Here is a 20,470-nt window from a genome sequence, read left to right as displayed (position 1 = left end):
GTCTCTAAACTGTAGCCCTCCAGATGTTGCAAAACTGCAAATCCCAGCATGCCCAAACAGCTTTCTCGGCATGCTGGGAGTTGTAGCTGCGTACCTCCAGCTGTTGCATAACTACATCTCCCAGCATGCCCTTCGGCAATCAGTACATGCTGGGAGTTGTAGTTTTGCAACAGCTGGAGGCACCCTGGTTGGAAAATACTGAATTAGGTAACAGAACCTAACTGAAGGTTTTACAGCCAGTGTGCCTCCAGCTGTTGCAAAAGTAGTTTTGAAACAGCTGTACAGGGTACATTCACACAGGCAGGTTTACAGTAAGTTTCCTTCTTCAAGTTTGAGCTGCGGCAAATTTTCTGCCGCAGCGCAAACTCCTAGCGGGAAACTCACTGTAAAACACAATGCTACACTTACACAAAATAAAGGGTAAAACACAACATATACACCCACTTACATTGTCCCCCCAATAAAAATAAAAAACATATCGTACGGCAGTGTTTCCAAAACAGAGCCTCCAGCTGTTGCAAAACAACAACTCCCAGCATTTCTGGACAGCCACTGACTATCCAGGCATGCTGGGAGTTTAGCAACAGCTGGAGGCACCCTGTTTGGGAATCACTGGCATAGAATACCACTATGTCCATCCCTATGCAATCCCTATGCAATCCCTAATTTAGTCCTCAAATGCGCATGGAGCTCTCACTTCGGAGCCCTGTCGTATTTCAAGGAAACAGTTTAGGGCACATATGGGGTATTTCCATACTCGGGAGAAATTGCACTACAAATTTTGGTGGGCTTTTTCTCCTTTTACCCCTTATGAAAAGGAAAAGTTGGGGGCTGCACCAGCTTGTTAGTGTAAAAAAAATAAAACCATTTACACTAACATACTGGTGTTGCCCCATACTTTTTATTTTCACAAGCATTAAAAGGAAAAAAAGACCCTAAAATTTGTAATGCAATTTCTCCTGAGTACGGAAATACCCCATATGTGGGCGTAAAATGCTCTGCGGGTGCACAACATGGCTCAGGAGTGAGAGCGCACTATGTAGATTTGAGGCCTAAATTGGTGATTTGCACAGGGGTGGCTGATTTTACAGCGGTTCTGACATAAACGCAAAAAAATAAATACCCACATGTGACCCCATTTTGGAAACTACACCCCTCACGGAACGTAACAAGGGGTATAGTGAGCCTTAACACCCCACAGGTGTTTTACGAATTTACATTAAAGTTTGATGGGAAAATGAAAAAAAAAATTTTTTTCACACAAATGCTGGTGTTACCCTAAATTTTTCATTCTCACAAGGGGAAATAGGAAAAAAGCCCCCCAAAATTTGTAACCCCATTTCTTCTGAGTAAGAACATACCCCATATGTGGATGTAAAGTGCTCTGCGGGCGAACTACAATGCTCAGAAGAGAAGGAGTGCCATTGGGATTTTGGAGAAAAAATTTGTCCGGAATTCAAGGCCATGTGTGTTTACAAAGCCCCTATAGTGCCAGAACAATGGACCCCCCCCCCCCACATGTGACCCCATTTTGGAAACTACACCCCTCACAGAATGTAATAAGGGGTACAGTGAGCTTTTACGCCCCACAGGTGTCTGACAGATTTTTGGAACAGTGGTCTGTGAAAATGAAAACATTTATTTTTTATTTGCACAGCCCACTGTTCCAAGGATCTGTCAAAAGCAAGTGGGGTGTAAATGCTCACTGCACCCCTTATTAAATTCTGTGGGGGGTGTAGTTTCCAAAATGGGGTCACATGTGGGGGGTCCACTGTTCTGGCACCACGAGGGTCTGTGTAAATGCACAAGGCCCCGACTTCTATTCCAACCAAATTCTCTCTCCATAAGCTCAATGGCGCTCCTTCTCTTCGGAGCATTGTAATGCGCCAGCAGAGCACTTTTAGTCCACACATGGGGTATTTCCATACTCAGAAGAAATGGGGTTACAAATTTTGGGGGGCATTTTCTCCTATTACCCCTTGTAGAAATGTAAAATTTGGGGAAAAACTGCATTTTAGTGAGAAAAATAAATAAATTAATTTACACGTCCAACTTTAACGAAAAGTAGTCAAACACCTGTGGAGTGTTAAGGCTCACTGGACCCCTTGTTATGTTCCCTGAGGGGTGTAGTTTCCAAAATAGTATGCCATGTGGGGGTTTTCTTGCTGTTCTGGCACCATAGGGGCTTCCTAAATGTGACATGCCTCCCAAAAACCATTTCAGAAAAATTCACCCTCCAAAATCCTATTGTCACTCCTTCCCTTCTGCACCCACAGAACACTTGACATACACATATGAGGTATCTCCTTACTCGAGAGAAATTGGGTTACAAATTTTAGGAAGATTTTTCTCCTTTTACCCCTTGTAAAAATTCAAAAACTGGGTCTACAAGAACATGCGAGTGGAAAAAAGGAAGATTTTGAATTTTCTCCTTCACTTTGCTGCTATTCCTGTGTAACACCTAAAGGGTTAACACACTTACTGAATGTCATTTTGAATACGTTGATGGGTGCAGTTTTTATAATGGGGTCATTTGTGGGGTATTTCTAATATGAAGACCCCTCAAATCCACTTCAAAACTGAACTGGTCCCTTTTAAAATTCCGATTTTGAACATTTTGTGAAAAATTGGAAAATTGCTGCTATACTTTGAAGCCCTCTGATGTCTTCCAAAAGTAAAAACATGTCAACTTAATGATGCAAACACAAAGTAGACATATTGTATATGTGAATCAATATATAATTTATTTGGGATTTCCATTTTCCTTATAAGCAGAGAGTTTCAAAGTAAAAAAAAAAAAAAGCAACAATTTCTAATTTTTCATGAAATTTTGAAATTTTTCACCAAGAAATTATGCAAGTATCGCCGAAATTTTACCACTAACATAAAGTAGAATATGTCACGAAAAAGCTTTCTCTGAATCAGAATGAAAGGTAAAAGCATCCCAGAGTTATTCATGCTTAAAGTGACAGTGGTCAGATTTGCAAAAAAGGCCTGCGTCCTTAAGGTGAAAATGAGCTGTGTCCTTAAGGGGTTAATAAATGTCTTATGATCACACTGAATCTCCTACAATCTTTTTAATATCACAATATATCATATATATATATATATATATATATATCTCGAAACATAACATTTACACACACATACACACTTCTATACACACATTAAAATCCATATAGACATCATCACATATTTATATGGTCCATACATATTTATCCATATCACACAAACCCAATTCTAGTATTTAATACAATACATAAGCCCAGATTTGAGGAAACTCGTACACAGTATATACATTGTATATACCCAATTTTCATATAAGTTTCCACTTGTTTTTGGGTTTTTTTCTGGCAGTTTTTGAAAAACTGCCACTGCAGTTTTTGAGCCAAAGTCAGAAGTGGATCCATAAGGGAGGAGAAGTGTAAGTCCTTCCTTTAAATGTCCTATTCCTTTTGAATACATTTCTCTCTTTGGCTCTAAAACTGCAGTGACAGTTTTCCAAAAACTGCCAGAAAAAAACAAGTGGAAACTTAGCCTAAATATGTTGGCTTTGTGTGAAAAATGTCGGGAACACGCCCCTTTTTGTGACCACGCCCCATTTCCCCGACAGCCATGTCCCCCTTTTTCGAGTTTTCTTCATGCAAAATGGAGAGTTAGGGCTGGTTCACATCACATTTTCTCCCCTACGGGAGCGCATACGGCAGGGGGGAGCTTAAAACCTTGCGCTCCGGTATGCCTTTCTATGCGCTCCCGTATGTAATTAGTTTCAATGAGCTGGCCGGAGTGAATCGTTCGGTCCGGTCGGCTCATTTTTGCGCCGTATTGACCACAGTTTTAGGTCCGGCGAAAAAGTGCATACAGCGCAAAAATGAGCCGACCGGACCGAACGTTTCACTCCGGCCGGCTCATTGAAATGAATTGCATACGGGAGCGCATAGAAAGGCATACGGCAGTGCGAGGTTTTAGCTCCCCCCTGCCGTATGTGCTCCTGTATGGGAGAAAAAGTGATGTGAACCCAGCCTTAATCAGGGTTTATTTTTTCAATTCTGGCGCAAATTCTGGTGCAGACAGAATTTCTGGCGCAATGCGCCAGAATCTGGCACACAAACCTGACAAAACATGTCTGGTTTGCAATAGTAAGTGAGGGCCTTTATGTGCAATTAGCTTTTTTCCTCCCTTTATTGGTTTAGTTCCAATAAACACAAAGGCAATAAACGTGTATACAAAACATGTGTTACTGCAGTCCTTTTCTGTAAAAAATTATTAATTTTCTTGAAAAATTTCAGGGGTGCCAACATTTACGGATGATTATCTTTGCAGTGCTTCGGCATGTCCATGCAAGTTTTAGTTTTAAAGTTTTAATAAATTGGCAAAAATTTCGAAAATTATATTTTCACATTCTTAATATGGAGTATTGAGTGCAGAAATAATTCTGAATGCATGAATTGTCAGATGACTTACCAGTTAGTGGTGTGTGTGTGTGTGTGTATATAATAATATAAACTAAACGGGATGAGTATTTAACTCAGGGAGAGTTCACCACTCCTGGTGTGACGGAGCTTTCAAGGGCCACTAAGCACTCCGCAGACATTCTGGGTAGGCATTAATCCCGAGAGAGAGGGAGAGTTCTGGCTTGGCATTAATCCCGATTAGCTCTTGATATTCCGTAACTGGAGCTAAGCTGATACCAGGGAACATCGCCTGAAAAGGTGATGTAATGAGCTGATTTGCATATTCCCATATATATATATATATATATATATATATATATATATATATATATATATATATACCGTATATATATATATATATATATATATATATATATATATATATATATATATATATATATATATACCGTATATACTCGAGTATAAGCCGACCCGAGTATAAGCCGAGACCCCTAATTTCAACCCAAAATCCCAGGAAAAGTTATTGACTCGAGTATAAGCCTAGGGTGGGAAATACCTCATCCCCCCCTGTCATCATCCAGACCCGTCATTAACATCCTCATCATCATCCCCTTGTCATCATCCCACACATCCCCCCTTCATCATCCTCTTATCCCACACATCCCCCCCTTCATCATCCCCTTATCATCCCACACATCCCCCCTTCATCATCCCCTTATCATCCCGCACATCCCCCCTTCATCATCCCCTTATCATCCCACACATCCCCCCTTCATCATCCCCACCCCCCTTCATCATCCCCACACCCCCCCTTCATCATCCTCTTCTCATCATTCGCCCTCAGTGGTCTTCAACCTGCGGACCTCCAGAGGTTTCAAAACTACAACTCCCAGCAAGCCCGGGCAGCCATCGGCTGTCCGGGCTTGCTGGGAGTTGTAGTTTTGAAACCTCCGGAGGTCCGCAGGTTGAAGACCACTGCGGCCTTCAACATCATCCAGCCCCCTCTCACCCCCCTTTAGTTCTGAGTACTCACCTCCGCTCGGCGCTGGTCCGGTCCTGCAGGGCTGTCCGGTGAGGAGGTGGTCCGGGCTGCTATCTTCACCGGGGGCGCCTCTTCTCCGCGCTTCCGGCCCGGAATAGAGGCGTTGCCTTGACAATGACGCAGGAGTACGTTGGCAATGAACGCACCTATGCGTCGTTGTCACGGCAACGTGACTATTCTGAGGCCGGGCCCGAAGCGCTTAGAAGAGGCTTCCCCGGTGAAGATAGCAGCCCGGAACCAGTATCCCACCGGACCACCTCCTCACCGGACAGTCCTGCAGGACCAGCGCCGAGCGGAGGTGAGTACTCAGAACTAAAGGGGGTGAGAGGGGGCTGGATGATGTTGAAGGCCGCAGTGGTCTTCAACCTGCGGACCTCCGGAGGTTTCAAAACTACAACTCCCAGCAAGCCCGGACAGCCGATGGCTGCCCGGGCTTGCTGGGAGTTGTAGTTTTGAAACCTCTGGAGGTCCGCAGGTTGAAGACCACTGCGGGTGGGGGAGTTCACTCGAGTATAAGCCGAGGGGGGTGTTTTCAGCACGAAAAATCGTGCTGAAAAACTCGGCCTATACTCGAGTATATACGGTGTGTATATATATATATATATATATGTATATATATATATATGTGTATATGTATATATATATATATGTGTGTATATGTATATGTATATGTATGTATATGTATATGTATGTATATGTATATGTATGTATATGTATATGTATATATATGTATATGTATATATATGTGTATATATATGTGTATATATATGTATATATATATGTGTATATATGTATATATATGTGTGTATATATGTATATATATGTGTGTATATATGTATATATATGTGTGTATATATATATATATATGTGTGTATATATATATATATATATATATATATGTATATAAAATGTGCTTTTAGTATAGAGTATATTGCAGTTGTTAATTATAAAAATAAAAAAATAAAATTAAACATTTTTTCTCTTTTTTATACAGGTTGAAATCTGTACCCAGAAGTTGGTTGCCCTTATGCATTTTATGTGGCCATTTGCTGACTGCACTTCATTAGAACATCAGACTGTGGGCGTGTACATTATTCTGGATTTCTTCTAACTACAGTCTATTTGACATTGCCATGTTTCGACGTCAGGATCTGCCTGGAGTGCATGTACGTGAATCATTTACCCACCCTGGTTTTTGCGATCCATTTTTTCTGGATGAACAAAATATCAAGGCAGGTTACCATTTAGAGGATACCACTGTTTGATTTTTGTAATTCTTATTTAACAGTTATAAGTTGCATTTTGTAATTTGGTATTATGAGTTATAAGTTTACTGCCATTTGTACAGTTTCTGTATGTTTATAAAGACATTAAAGAAATCTTTAAAGAAAAAATGCCACAGTGTAGAAGATGTGAAAAAAAACTAAAGTCAGTACAGCACCCCTAAAGCCCTACACAAATGAGAATGCAGATTTTAGTTTTTCATGTCCGTTAGTGCTACTAAGCATGCTCAGTAGAGACTAAACACTACTGAAGTCACATGGGAAAGTTGAGTAGTGCTCACACTCCCTGTCACACCCCCTCTACTTCCTGGTCAGACAGCAGGAGGCAGCAGTATGGTCTGTTCTGGGTATCCGTACTCATCCGCCGCCATCCGCCTGATAGCACCCCTGATAGCACTTCAACAGCGCTCTATTAACAGCCCAAGAACCAGAGCAGTGTACCCTCCTGCACCCCCCCCCCCCTCCAGGAGGCAGAGTAGTGCACCCTCCTGCCCCCCCCCAAAGCAACCGATAGTACTCACCCTCTCAATGCTGAAATGCAGACTGCGGCAGGATCATTGTGGCATCCTTTTATACCCTCCCCTTCAGGTAGGAGGAGGAGCTTCAGCTGTTGCAAGGTGTGCAGGTAGGGAGAGGTCATACAAAGGTGAATATAACGGACGTTAATAATAAGGTATTAACGGATAAACATTTATCCGTTTAATTAACGGGCGTTAGAAATCTATTCATCCGTTATAATCGTTTTATTCATCCATTATATAACATTTGTTAAATCAGTATAGAATTGAATATAACGGATGTTTTATAACGGATTTATGAACCATAGTGTGAAAGTAGCTTTACATTCACACAGGCGAGTTAACAGCAAGTTTTACGCATCTTTATTTTCCGCAGCAGAATTTATTCACTGTATATCACTATAAGTCACTGTAATCTGCTGCAGATAATCTTCCATGGCTCAGCCTCGCAGCCAAAAAAATCGCCGTAAACCAGCCCATACCCTTAGATATATTGATGCACTACTTCAATCATAACAGTTAATCAAACTCAGTATATTGAACAGAAAACAATGATTAATGATCCTGAGGGGCAAGAAAAGGCCTTCAAAATAGAAGTGGGATCTTAAAGGGGTACTCTGGTGGAAATACAATTTATTTTTTTATTTTTTTATCAACTGGCGCCAGAAAGTTACAGATTTGGGAATTACTTCTATTTAAAAATCTTAATCCTTCCAGTACTTATTAGCTGCTGTATGCTCCAGAGAAAGTTCTTTTCTTTTTGAATTTCTTTTCTGCCTTACCCCAGTGCTCTCTGCTGACACCTCTGTCCGTATTAGGAACTGTCCAGAGCAGGAGAGGTAGGCTATGGGGATTTTCATGTACTCTAGACAGTTCCTGACATGGACACAAGTGTCAGCATAGAGCTCTGTGGTCAGACTGAAAATCATTTTAGGATGAAATACAACTTCCTGTGGAGAATTCAGCAGCAGCAGAATTCCAGTACAGTGACCCCCCCCCGACCTACGATGGCCCCGAAATACGATCATTTCAACATACGATGGCCTCTCAGGGGCAATCGCATGTTGAAGGCAGCATCAACATACGATGCTTTTCTATGTCGGGGCCATCACATAAACGGCTATCCGGCAGCGCAGACTGCTTCAGCTGCTGCTGGATAGCCGTTTACGGTGCCCCTTGTGATCCGGTGAGGGTCTCTTACTTGTCCTCGCGGCTCCGGCGCATCCTCTCTGGGATCCCCTGCATGGTCAGCGCTCTCCGTCGTCATCACGTCGCTGCGCACGCCGTCCCGTTATCCAATAGGAGTGGCGTGCTTAACGACGTGATGGCGGCGACAGAGAGAGAAGATGCCAGGGAAGCAGAGGCCTTACCGGAGCGTCGGGGACACCCCGGGGACGCGGCGACAGCGATGGAGGGCGACATCCAGGGCAGCGGTAACGGTCCAGAGTGGCGGGGACAGGGAAGTACAACTTCCTCTACCAGTGGTCTTCAACCTGCGGACCTCCAGATGTTGCAAAACTACAACTCCCAGCATGCCCGGACAGCCATTGGCTGTCCGCATGCTGGGTGTTGTAGTTTTGCAACATCTGGAGGTCCGCAGGTTGTAGACCACTGTCCTATACTTTACATTGCACGGATCCTTCAACATACGATGGTTTCAACAAATAATGGTTCATTTGTAACGGATGTTGAGGGACCACTTTACTGGAAGGATTTAGATTTTTAATTGGAAGTAATTTACAAATCTGTTAAGCTCTCTGGCACCAGTTGATAAAAAAAAAATTCCACCGGAGTACCCCTTTAAGCTCCTTGGTGGAGGTCTTTGTAAAACACTTGAAAAAAAAAATAGTAGGTGGGACAGCTTAGAAAAATAAACTGTGGAGGGGGATAGGAATCAATTAGTCCAAAAGATAGAGCAATGTAAACATTTAGAAAGTGACTTATTTACTAAAAATATATATTTTTTAAAATCTAAACAATACAAGAAATCAGTTGAAATGCAAAACATTACCAAATTGAATTATTGGTGATTTTTGGTAAGCTCATATTAACCACTTAGGGACCACAGGCATACAGGTACGCCTTCGCTCCCTGGTAATTAAGGACCAAGGGCGTACCTGTACGCCCGTGGGAATTTCGGTCCCCGCCAGGTGGGGACCGGACCGAGGTGACTGCTGATATTGATCAGCAGACACCCCGCACAAATGCCCAGGGGGGTCATCAGACCCTCCCCATGTCGGCGATCACCGCAAATCGCCGGTGAATTCATGGTGACTCGGAAAATAAGGGGGAACGCGGTTGTCCAAGACACCCAAGATCCCCCTGAAGGGATCGGAGTGAGGTGGCAGCGGTGCCACTCCACCTATCCCTGCTATTGGTCGTATAGAAGCGACGACCAATAGCAGATCGGGGGCGGGAGGGGGTTAACTTTCGTCTCTTCCCGTTTTGCCCACCCACAATAGGCAGGGCAGAACGGGGAAACAGAGGAGTACCGACGCCAAAGGTCCACTTACCCATCGGTTGCGGCAGCGGGTAGCGATCGGCGGCAGAAGAGGACGGGCGATGCGGCTCTCTGGATCCTACGGAAGCTGGTGAGTTGCCTAGCAACATCTGGAGGGCTACAGTCTGGGACCACTATGCAGTGGTCTCTAAACTGTAGCCCTCCAGATGTTGCAAAACTACAACCCACAGCTTGCCTAGACAGCTGTATGCGGTGTGGGCATGCTGGGATTCGTAGTTTTGCAACACCTGGAGGGCCACAGTTTAGAAACCACTGCACACTGATCTCCAAACAGCAAACAGCTGTCTCTGTATGCTGGGAGTTGTAGTTACGTACCTCCAGCTGTTGCATAACTACATCTTCCAGCAAGCCCTTCAGCGATTAGTACATGCTGGGAGTTGTAGTTTTGCAACAGCTGGAGGCACACTGGTTGGAAAATACTGAGTTAGATTACAGAACCAAACTTTAGGTTTTCCAACCAATGTTCCTCCAGCTGTCACAAAAGTACAACTCCCTGCATGCACGGTCTGTCAGTATATGCTGGGAGTTGTAGTTTTGAAACAGCTGGAGGTTTGCCCCCCCCATGTGAAGGTACAGGGTACATTCGCACGGGCGAGTTTACAATGAGATTTCGCCACAGCGCAAACTCCTAGCGGGAAACTCACCGTAACACGCCAGTGCGAATGTACCCTAAAAACACTACACTACACTAACACAAAATAAAGGTTAAAACACTACATATATACTCCCCTACATTGTTACTTACTTTTTATTTTCACAAGCATTAAAAGGAAAAAAAGACCCCCAAAATTTGTAACGCAATTTCTCCTGAATACAGAAATACCCCATATGTGGGCATAAAATGCTCTGCGGGCGCACAACAAGGATCAGGAGTGATAGTGCACTATGTACGTTTGAGGCCTAAATTGGTGATTTGCACAGGGGTGGCTGGTTCTGACATAAATGCAAAAAATAAATGCTAACATGTGACCCCATTTTGGAAACTACACCCCTCACGGAATGTAACATGGGGTATAGTGTGCCCACAGGTGTTTGACGAATTTTTGTTAAAGTTGGATGGGAAAATGAAGAAAAAAAAATTTTCACTAAAATTCTGGTGTTACCCTAAATTTCTCATCTGGTTAGGGTTTTCCGCGCGGTCAACTGTTGTGGGGCTGGGAGTTATAGTGATGTTGCTTTGTTTAGTACACACGGCAGTTCTTATTGAGTTAGTCATGTGATGTAGTAAATTTTTTTCATGGTATTATACACTCAGCATCTTTTATTTCAGATTTCCTTGTCAATATTTTGCACTTCAAGATTGACCCATTTTCCATTTCAGCTGCTTTAGGGCCACCTGAGTATGTATTCCTTCTTATTAAACCCCTTAAGGACCAGGCCATTTTACACCTTAGGACCAGAGCGTTTTTTGCACATCTGACCACTGTCACTTTAAACATTAATAACTCTGGAATGCTTTTAGTCATCATTCTGATTCCGAGATAGTATTTTCGTGACATATTCTACTTAAACATAGTGGTAAAATTTTATGGTAACTTGCATCCTTTCTTGGTGAAAAATCCCCAAATTTGATGAAAAATTTTAAAATTTTGCATTTTTCTAACTTTGAAGCTCTCTGCTGGTAAGGAAAATGGATATTGCAAATAAAAAAAATTTGATTCACATATACAATATGTCTAATTTATGTTTGCATTATAAAATTGACATGTTTTTACTTTTGGAAGACACCAGAGGGCTTCAAAGTTCAGCAGCAGTTTTCCAATTTTTCACAAAATTTTCAAACTCACTATTTTTCAGGGACCAGTTCAGGTTTGAAGTGGATTTGAAGGGTCTTCATATTAGAAATACCCCACAAATGACCCCATTATAAAAACTGCACCCCCCAAAGTATTCAAAATGACATTGTTAGCGTTTTAACCCTTAAGGTGTTTCACAAGAATAGCAGCAAAGTGAAGGAGAAAATTCACAATCTTCATTTTTTACACTCGCATGTTCTTGTAGACCCAATTTTTTTATTTTTACAAGGGGTAAAGGGAGAAAATGTATACTTGTTTTTGTAGCCCAATTTCTCTCGAGTAAGCACATACCTCATATGTCTATGTAAATTGTTCGGCGGGCTCAGAAGCGAAGGAGCGACAAGGGGATTTTGGAGAGTACGTTTTTCTGAAATGGTTTTTGGGGGGCATGTTGCATTTAGGAAGCCCCTATGGTGCCAGAACAGCAAAAAAAAAAAAAAAAAAAAACACATGTCATACCATTTTGGAAACTAGACCCCTTGAGGAACGTAACAAGGAATTAAGTGAGCCTTAATACCCCACAGGTGTTTCACGACTTTTGCATATGTAAAAAAAAATTATTATTTTTTCACTAAAATGTGTGTTTCCCCCCTAAATTTCAAATTTTTGCAAGGGTTAATAGCAGAAAAGACCCCCCAAAATTTTTAACCCCATCTCTTCTGAGTATGGAGGTACCCCATAAGTTGACCTGAAGTGCACTACTGGCGAACTACAATGCTCAGAAGAGGAGGAGTCATATTTGGCTTTTTGAGAGCAAATTTTGCTTGGGGGGCATGTCGCATTTAGGAAGCCCCTATGGTGCCAGAACAGCAAAAAAAAAAAAAACACATGGCATACCATTTTGGAAACTAGACCCCTTGAGGAACGTAACAAGGAATAAAGCGAGCCTTAATACCCCATAGGGGTTTCACGACTTTTGCATATGTAAAAAAAAAATTTAAAAAAATTTGTAACCCCATCTCTTGAGTATGGAAATACCCCATGTGTGGACGTCAAGTGCTCTGCTGGCGCACTACAAAAAATTGTTTGGAATGGAAGTCAGGGGCCATGTGCGTTTACAAAGCCCCCCGTGGTGCCAGAACAGTGGAACCCCCCCCCACATGTGACCCTATTTTGGAAACTACACCCCTCACAGAATTTAATAAGGGGTGCAGTATTTACACCCCACTGGCGTTTGACAGATCTTTGGAACAGTGGGCTGTGCAATTGAAAAATAAAATTTTTCATTTTAGTCAGTACGGTCGAAAAAAGAGACATATGTCCATCAAGTTCAACCAGGGAATTAAGGGGTAGGGGTGTGGCGCGATATTGGGGAAGGGATGGGATTTTATATTTCTTCATAAGCATTAATGTTATTTTGTTCCATAAATGTATCTAATCCTGTTTTAAAGCTGTTAATTGTTCCTGCTGTGACCAGTTCCTGAGGTAGACCGTTCCATAAATTCACAGTCCTCACGGTAAAGAAGGCGTGTCGCCCCTTGAGACTAAACCTTTTCTTCTCCAGACGGAGGGAGTGTCCCCTCGTCCTTTGGGGGGGTTTAACCTGGAACAGTTTTTCTCCATATTTTTTGTATGGGCCATTAATATACTTATATACGTTTATCATATCCCCCCTTAAACGTCTCTTCTCAAGACTAAACAATTGTAACTCCTTTAATCGCTCCTCATAGCTAAGATGTTCCATGCCCCATATTAGTTTAGTCGCACGTCTCTGCACCCTTTCCAACTCCGCAGTGTCCCTTTTATGGACAGGTGCCCAAAACTGAACAGCATATTCCAGGTGAGGCCGTACCAATGCTTTATAAAGGGGGAGTATTATGTCCCTGTCCCTTGAGTCCATGCCTCTTTTTATACATGACAATATCCTGCCGGCTTTGGAAGCAGCAGCCTGACATTGCATGCTATTCTGTAGTCTGTGATCTACAAGTACACCCAGATCCTTCTCTACCAGTGACTCTGCCAGTTTAATCCCCCCTAAGACATACGATGCATGCATGTTCTTAGTACCCAGATGCATAACTTTACATTTATCCACATTGAACCTCATTTGCCAAGTGGATGCCCAGACACTCAGTCTATCCAAGTCATCCTGTAACTTATGCACATCCTCTATAGACTGTACCGTGCTACAAAGCTTGGTGTCATCTGCAAAGATAGAAACAGAGCTGTTAATACCATCCTCTATATCATTGATAAATAAATTAAACAATAGCGGGCCCAGTACTGAACCTTGGGGTACACCACTAATTACCGGGGACCAATCAGAGTACGAATCATTGACCACCACTCTCTGGGTACGATCCATGAGCCAGTGTTCAATCCAGTTACAAACTAAAGTTTCCAAGCCCAAGGACCTTAACTTACCTGTCAGACGTCTGTGAGGGACAGTATCAAATGCTTTAGCAAAATCCAGAAACACTATATCCACAGCCATTCCTCTGTCAAGGCTTCTACTCACCTCTTCATAAAAGCAAATTAGATTGGTTTGACAACTTCTATCCTTAGTAAACCCATGCTGGCTATCACTTATAATACAATTATCCCCTATGTATTCCTGTATGTAATCCCTTATAAGTCCTTCAAACAATTTACCCACAATGCACGTTAAACTTACCGGTCTATAGTTTCCTGGGGAAGACCTAGAGCCCTTCTTGAAGATTGGCACCACATTCGCCTTGCGCCAGTCCCTTGGCACAATACCAGACACCATAGAATCTCTAAATATCATGAACAGGGGTACAGATATTACTGAACTTACCTCTCTAAGAACTCTTGGGTGTAATCCATCCGGTCCTGGGGATTTGCTTACATTTATATCACTTAACTTACCTTGTACCATCTCTACATTAAGCCAGTTCAGTACATTACATGATGTGTTACCAGCACTGACCTGGCCAATGTCAGCTCCTTTTTCCCTAGTATATACAGAACTAAAGAACCCATTCAGTAGCTCCGCCTTCTCTTGATCGCCTGTGACAACCTCCCCATTATCATTATTAAGGGGTCCTACATGCTCTGTCCTTTTTTTTTTTGCATTTATATATCTAAAAAAATATTTCGGATTAGTTTTGCTTTCTTTGGCCACCTGTCTCTCGTTTTGAATTTTTGCTGTTTTTATTACATTTTTACAGATTTTATTAAGCTCTTTGTACTGTTTAAATGTTATCGCTGACCCATCAGATTTGTATTTTTTGAAGGCAATTTTTTTGTTGTTTATTGCTCTTTTAACATCATGTGTCAGCCATGTAGGATTTAATTTTAATCGTTTATATTTGTTCCCCTTTGGGAACGGACCACTGTTCCAAAAATCTGTCAGACACCTGTGGGGCGTAAATCCTCACTGTACCCCTTATTACATTACGTGAGGGGTGTAGTTTCCAAAATGGGATCACATGTGGGTATTTATTTTTTTGCGTTTATGTCAGAACCGCTGTAAAATCAGCCACCCCTGTGCAAATCACCAATTTAGACCTCAAATGTACATGGTGCGCTCTCACTCCTGATCCTTGTTGTGCGCCCGCAAAGCATTTTACGCCCACATATGGGGTATTTCTGTTCTCAGGAGAAATTGCGTTACAAATTTTGGGGGTCTTTTTTTCCTTTTAACGCTTGTGAAAATAAAAAGTAAAGGGCAACACCAGCATGTTAGTGTAAATTTTTTTTATTTTTTTACACTAACAAGCTGGTGTAGCCCCAACTTTTCCTTTTCATAAGCCCCCCAAAATTTGTAGTGCAATTTCTTCCGAGTACGGAGATACCCCATATGTGGCCCTAAACTGTTTCCTTGAAATACGACAGGGCTCCGAAGTGAGAGAGCGCCATGCGCATTTGAGGACTAAATTAGGGATTGCATAGGGGTGGACATAGGGGTATTCTACACCAGTGATTCCCAAACAGGGTGCCTCCAGCTGTTGCTAAATTCCCAGCATGCCTGGACAGTCAGTGGCTGTCCGGAAATGCTGGAAGTTGTTGTTTTGCAACAGCTGGAGGCTCCGTTTTGGAAACACTGCCATACAATACGTTTTTCATTTTTATTGGGGGGGGGGGGGGGGACAGTGTAAGGGGGTGTATATGTAGTGTTTTACCCTTTATTATGTGTTAGTGTAGTGTAGTGTTTTTGGGGTACATTCACACTGACGTGTTTCGGTGAGTTTCTCGCTAGAAGTTTCAGCTGCAGCGAAAAATTTGCCGCAGCCCAAACTTGAAGCAGGAAACTTACTGTAAGCCTGCCGCCCGTTTGAATGTACCCTGTACGTTCTCATTGGGGGGGGGGGGGGGCAAACCTCCAGCTGTTTCAAAACTAAAACTCCAAGCATGTACTGACAGACCGTGCATGCTGGGGGTTGTACTTTTGCAACAGCTGGAGACACACTGGTTGGAAAACCTTCAGTTAGGTTCTGTTACCTAACTCAGTATTTTCTAACCAGTGTGCCTCCAGCTGTTGCAAAACTACAACTCCCAGCATGTACTGATTGCCGAAGGGCATGCTGGGAGATGTAGTCATGCAATAGCTGGAGGTACGCAACTACAACTCCCAGCATGCCGAGACAGCTGATTGCTGTTTGAACATGCTGGGATTTGCAGTTTTGCAACATCTGGAGGGCTACAGTTTTAGAGAACACTGCAAAGTGATCTCCAAACTGTGGTCCTCCAGCTGTTGCAAAACTACAATTCCCAGCATGCCCTGACAGCAAACAGTTGTTTGAGCATGCTAGGAGTTGTAGTTTTGCAAGATCTGGAGGGCTACAGTTTAGGGACCACTATATAGTGGTCTTAAACTGTAGCCCTCCAGCTGTTGAAAAACTACATATTCCAGCATGCCCAAACAGCTGTCTGGGCATGCTGGGAGTTGTAGTTTTGCAACATCTGGAGGGCTACAGTTAGAGACCACTGTATAATGGTCTCAAACCGTACCCTCCAGATGTTGCTAGGCAACTCACCGGCTTCCGTCGGATCCAGCCGCACGTCATCGCCGTCCGCCGATCTCGGTCGCCCGCCTGGATCGGTAAGTGGATATTCGGCGCCAGTCCCCGTTGTTTCCCCGTCCTGCCCCGCCTATTGTGGGAGGGCAGGACGGGGAAAACGAAAGTAAACCCCCCCCCCCCCCCCGCCCCCGATCTGCTATTGGTGGTCGCGTCTAGACCACCAATAGCAGGGATAGGAGGGGTGGCAACCCTGCCACCTCACTCCTATCGCTTCAGGGGGATCCTGGGTGTCTTAGACACCCGCGATCCGCCTTACTTTCCGGGTCACTATAGACCCATAATGACCCGGAATCGCGCAAATCGCAAGTGTGAATTCACTTGCGATTTGCCGTGATCGCCGACACGGGGGGGGGGGGGTGTCTGATGACCCCCCTGGGCATTTGCACGGGATGCTTGCCGGCGCACGGCGGGGACTAGAACTGCCCATGACGTAAATGTACGTCCCTGGTCCTTAAGACCCAGGGTGTTGGGATGTACCGTTACGTCATGGGTCCTGTAGGGGATATAGGGGTTATCCAGGACTTTTTTTTTTATTTTTTTTTATATATCAACTGGCTCCAGAAAGTTAAACAGATTTGTAAATTACTTCTATAAAAAAAAAATCTTAATCCTTTCAGTACTTATGAGCTTCTGAAGTTAAGGTTGTTCTTCTCTGTCTAAGTGCTCTCTGATGACACGTGTCTCGGGAACCGCCCAGTTTAGAAGAGGTTTGCCATGGGGATTTGCTTCTAAACTGGGCGGTTCCCGAGACACGTGTCATCAGAGAGCACTTAGACAGAAAAGAACAACCTTAACTTCAGAAGCTCATAAGTACTGAAAGAATTAAGATTTTTTTATAGAAGTAATTTACAAATCTGTTTAACTTTCTGGAGACAGTTGATATATCAAAAAAAAAAAAGTTTTTTCCTGGAATACCTCTTTAAGGAGGTCTATTGATCTCTGAGATATGCATTGCGGACAGCTTGTTTCATGGTTTCCTTCTACCTTTCTTATCATTTATAGGTCACCCTTTCCTATCTTCATTCCCAGCTTAGAGGTCTATTACCAGCTTTTATTTCAAGGTTTTATTATTGATATTGATGCCGGTCGGTCCAGCGATTGATACGGAGTATTATTTTATATCCTTTCTTAGTGTGCCCAAGTGTGAATCGTAAGTATCAGGGCTATACTAGCCCCGTTGCGGTGATTTAAAAAATAAAATAAAATACATACAAATAAGGGCGTTATCTTTAGGCACGCTTCTTACGTCTTTCAGAGGCTTATTGCCTCTTTTCTCTTTCAGGGTGTGGTTAGTTAAATATAAAGGGGGTGGGCTCACAGTGCCAGTAGAGGTGGACTGCCCTGGACAGTCCTCGCACCTCATATTCTGGTATTTATAGTTGCCTTGTCTTGTCCCCGAGCACTTCTCGAGGCAGATTGAGTTTCAATCCATGCGCTTCATGTTTGTCTTCTTCCTGTCTTTTAGTGGGTTCCTAGGGTAGGTCATTTTCTGATAGCGCATTATTGTTTTCTAGGGGATGTCTCACGTCTCTGAGAGCATGGAAGGGGCAGCTGCTCAATCTTCAGCTTGTGGGAGTGTGATGTCGCTCAGAACCTGGACTATCCCAAAAATCACGGCTGAACTCCGTCATCGGGGGATCCCTTTCCCTGCTACGGCAAGGAAAGCCGAATTGTTTAGAATGCTATGCTCTCAGGGGACTCCAGATCCTCAAGATCGGCCCGACCATGACCCTGTGTCTTTAGTTCAGATTCACACGATCCTAAATTCACTATCCACTTCTGTGCAGGAAATGCAGGATAGATTGATAGCCCTGGAATCTCGCACTACCACCCCAGCACCAGCGGCTTCTCCTGGATCTACGGTGCCCGCTACACTAGCGGTTTCCGCTGTTGTGGCCGGTTCCACAGGTCCCGGTACAAACACTGCACCTGCCTCCCCTGCTATGCCTACTATTCCCACAGCTGCCCCTGTCTTGTCAGGGTCAGGGAACGTTGTATCCACCACCGAGCAGTCCTTTGGGTTAATCTCCCTAGGTACGTCCTCTCCATCGGTCAGTCTTATCCCGGCTCTTTTTATACCCGAAGCCATCAGGAAAGACATCCTTGAGGGAAAATATGTCAACTTGCCCTCTCTCCTGATGGCTTCGCAAGATGTCCTGGATAACAAGACTTTTGCCTGCGGCGACGTTTCGGTTATCGTCAAAGCCAGAGACCCTAGACTTAATAGGAAACAAAACATCCCTGAGTTTGTTTTAGCATTTGTTCTCTATCGGGATGTGGTATGCGCAGTTAGCCCCAACAGACGCATAGAATTAGACCAGTACCTCCACTTATTGGTAGACTTGGGTTACAAGTATGGAGGATTTGCCTTTTACGATTATAATGGTTCCTTTTCTGCCAAGGCCGCTGCCACTTTATTTATTACACAGTTCCCTAAAAAATCAGGATCAGAGGCATGACTAGATGGGGTCAATACCCAGGTTCTCAGTTGAGTGTCAAGATTTACAGTCAGCATCCAGAAATCCTGAAGTTGTGGCTGAGTTGTTAAGGAACAAAGTTTCAAAAGGTTTTGTAATTGGACCATTTTCCAGGGCTCCTTTCAACCAGTGGAGGGTTAGTCCCATTGGCATAGCTTGCGGGAAGTTTTCTAATAAATACTGTCTGATTTATGACTTGTCCTCTCCCCATTCTTTGTTCATTCCTAGCATAAATCCCTTGATACCTTCTGAGGAATTCACAATGAAGTACACATCTGTGGATGTAGCCATCCAGCGAATATTGAATCTTGGTACCTGGCTGTCAAAGGTGGATATTTCTGATGCCTTCAAGTTATTGCCAATACACCCTGAGTTATGGCAATGGCACGGTATAAAGTGGGGAGGGAACGTTATTATTTTGCCACTCGCCTCACGTTCGGTGCCAAGAGCAATTCCCGGCTGTTAGATACCTTTGCCACGGCATTAGAATGGTCTTTGATTAACCAATGGTTCTGTGCCAACGTTTTACATTATTTGAACGATTTTGATGATGCTGGAAAGTCTGAATAGTGAGCCCAAAGATTTACAGGCTCTTCTGTCAGTTTTTTAATATTCCGGTGGCAGAGAAGAAACTTGAGGGTCCTGCTACGTCTCTTACCTTTTTGGGGGTAATACTAGATACTGTCGACATGGTGGCTAGACTTCCCCGAGAGAACTTAGAACACATCCAGGCAGTGATACACAGCATGACTCGTTCCCGGACAGACATCAGCTCTTGAGGCTTTTGGGTATGCTGAACTTCGCCTTGAGGATTATTCTTCAGGGCAGGGCTTTTGTTGCCAGGTTACTTGCCTTGCTGCCTTCAGCCCCGAGATGGATTCCCCGGTTGTCCTTGACCAGGCAGCTAGAGCTGACTTGATAATGTGGGACCAGTTCTTGACAGGCTGGGACAGGGTTTCAATGTTCATCTTATTAGCCGACCAATTTTAACTCGTGGTGGTCATTGACGCAGCAGCCTCGGTGAGTTGCGCGGCCATTTTCGGTACACATTGGTTAGCTTAGTTGTGGTCCCCTGAGTTCCTTGCTCTACCCAATTTTTCCACCACTTCGGCCCTTTTAGAGATTGTGCCAATAGTCGCAGCTGTGCAAACGTGGGGTCATTTGTGGCAGGGAAAGTCAGTCATGTTCCATACTGACAGCATGTCCACCTGGGACATCATCTGCAAGGGAAGATCTAGGTCTCTCACCATCATGTATTTTTTTCGCAGATTAGTGCACGCGGCTCTCATGAGGGAGTTTCATATAGAATGTGTCTACATAGAAGGGAGTAGGAATTAAGTTACGCCAGAGGTGGACAGAGTGGCCACACGGCCCCCCCCCCCCCCCCCCCCCCCCCTCTCAGCTCATTTATGTTGGACTAAGCGGTCATGTTT

At 43.6% G+C, this 20,470-nt stretch overlaps 1 protein-coding gene across 8 annotated transcripts in view; it reads left to right on the top strand.

Annotated features, from left to right (window-relative positions):
- The window catches only part of C4H5orf24 (chromosome 4 C5orf24 homolog), a 130,217-nt gene that overhangs the window by 81,863 nt on the left and 27,884 nt on the right, over positions 1-20,470 (top strand). For 6 of the 8 annotated variants that reach the window (XM_056516629.1, XM_056516626.1, XM_056516631.1 and 3 more), the window contains exon 2: positions 6,452-6,689. In XM_056516629.1, coding sequence (XP_056372604.1) covers positions 6,591-6,689 — 99 coding nt within the window. In that variant the 5' untranslated portion in view covers positions 6,452-6,590. Of the gene's footprint in view, positions 1-6,451; positions 6,690-11,049; positions 11,120-20,470 lie in introns of those variants that run through there. The other 2 variants (XM_056516630.1, XM_056516635.1) reach the window with 2 other exon arrangements.

Source organism: Hyla sarda, chromosome 4, assembly GCF_029499605.1.
Source record: "Hyla sarda isolate aHylSar1 chromosome 4, aHylSar1.hap1, whole genome shotgun sequence".
Classification (NCBI taxonomy): Eukaryota; Metazoa; Chordata; class Amphibia; order Anura; family Hylidae; genus Hyla; species Hyla sarda.
The sequence above is the reverse complement of the archived record's forward strand: the minus strand, read 5'-3'. Positions and strand labels throughout refer to the sequence as shown.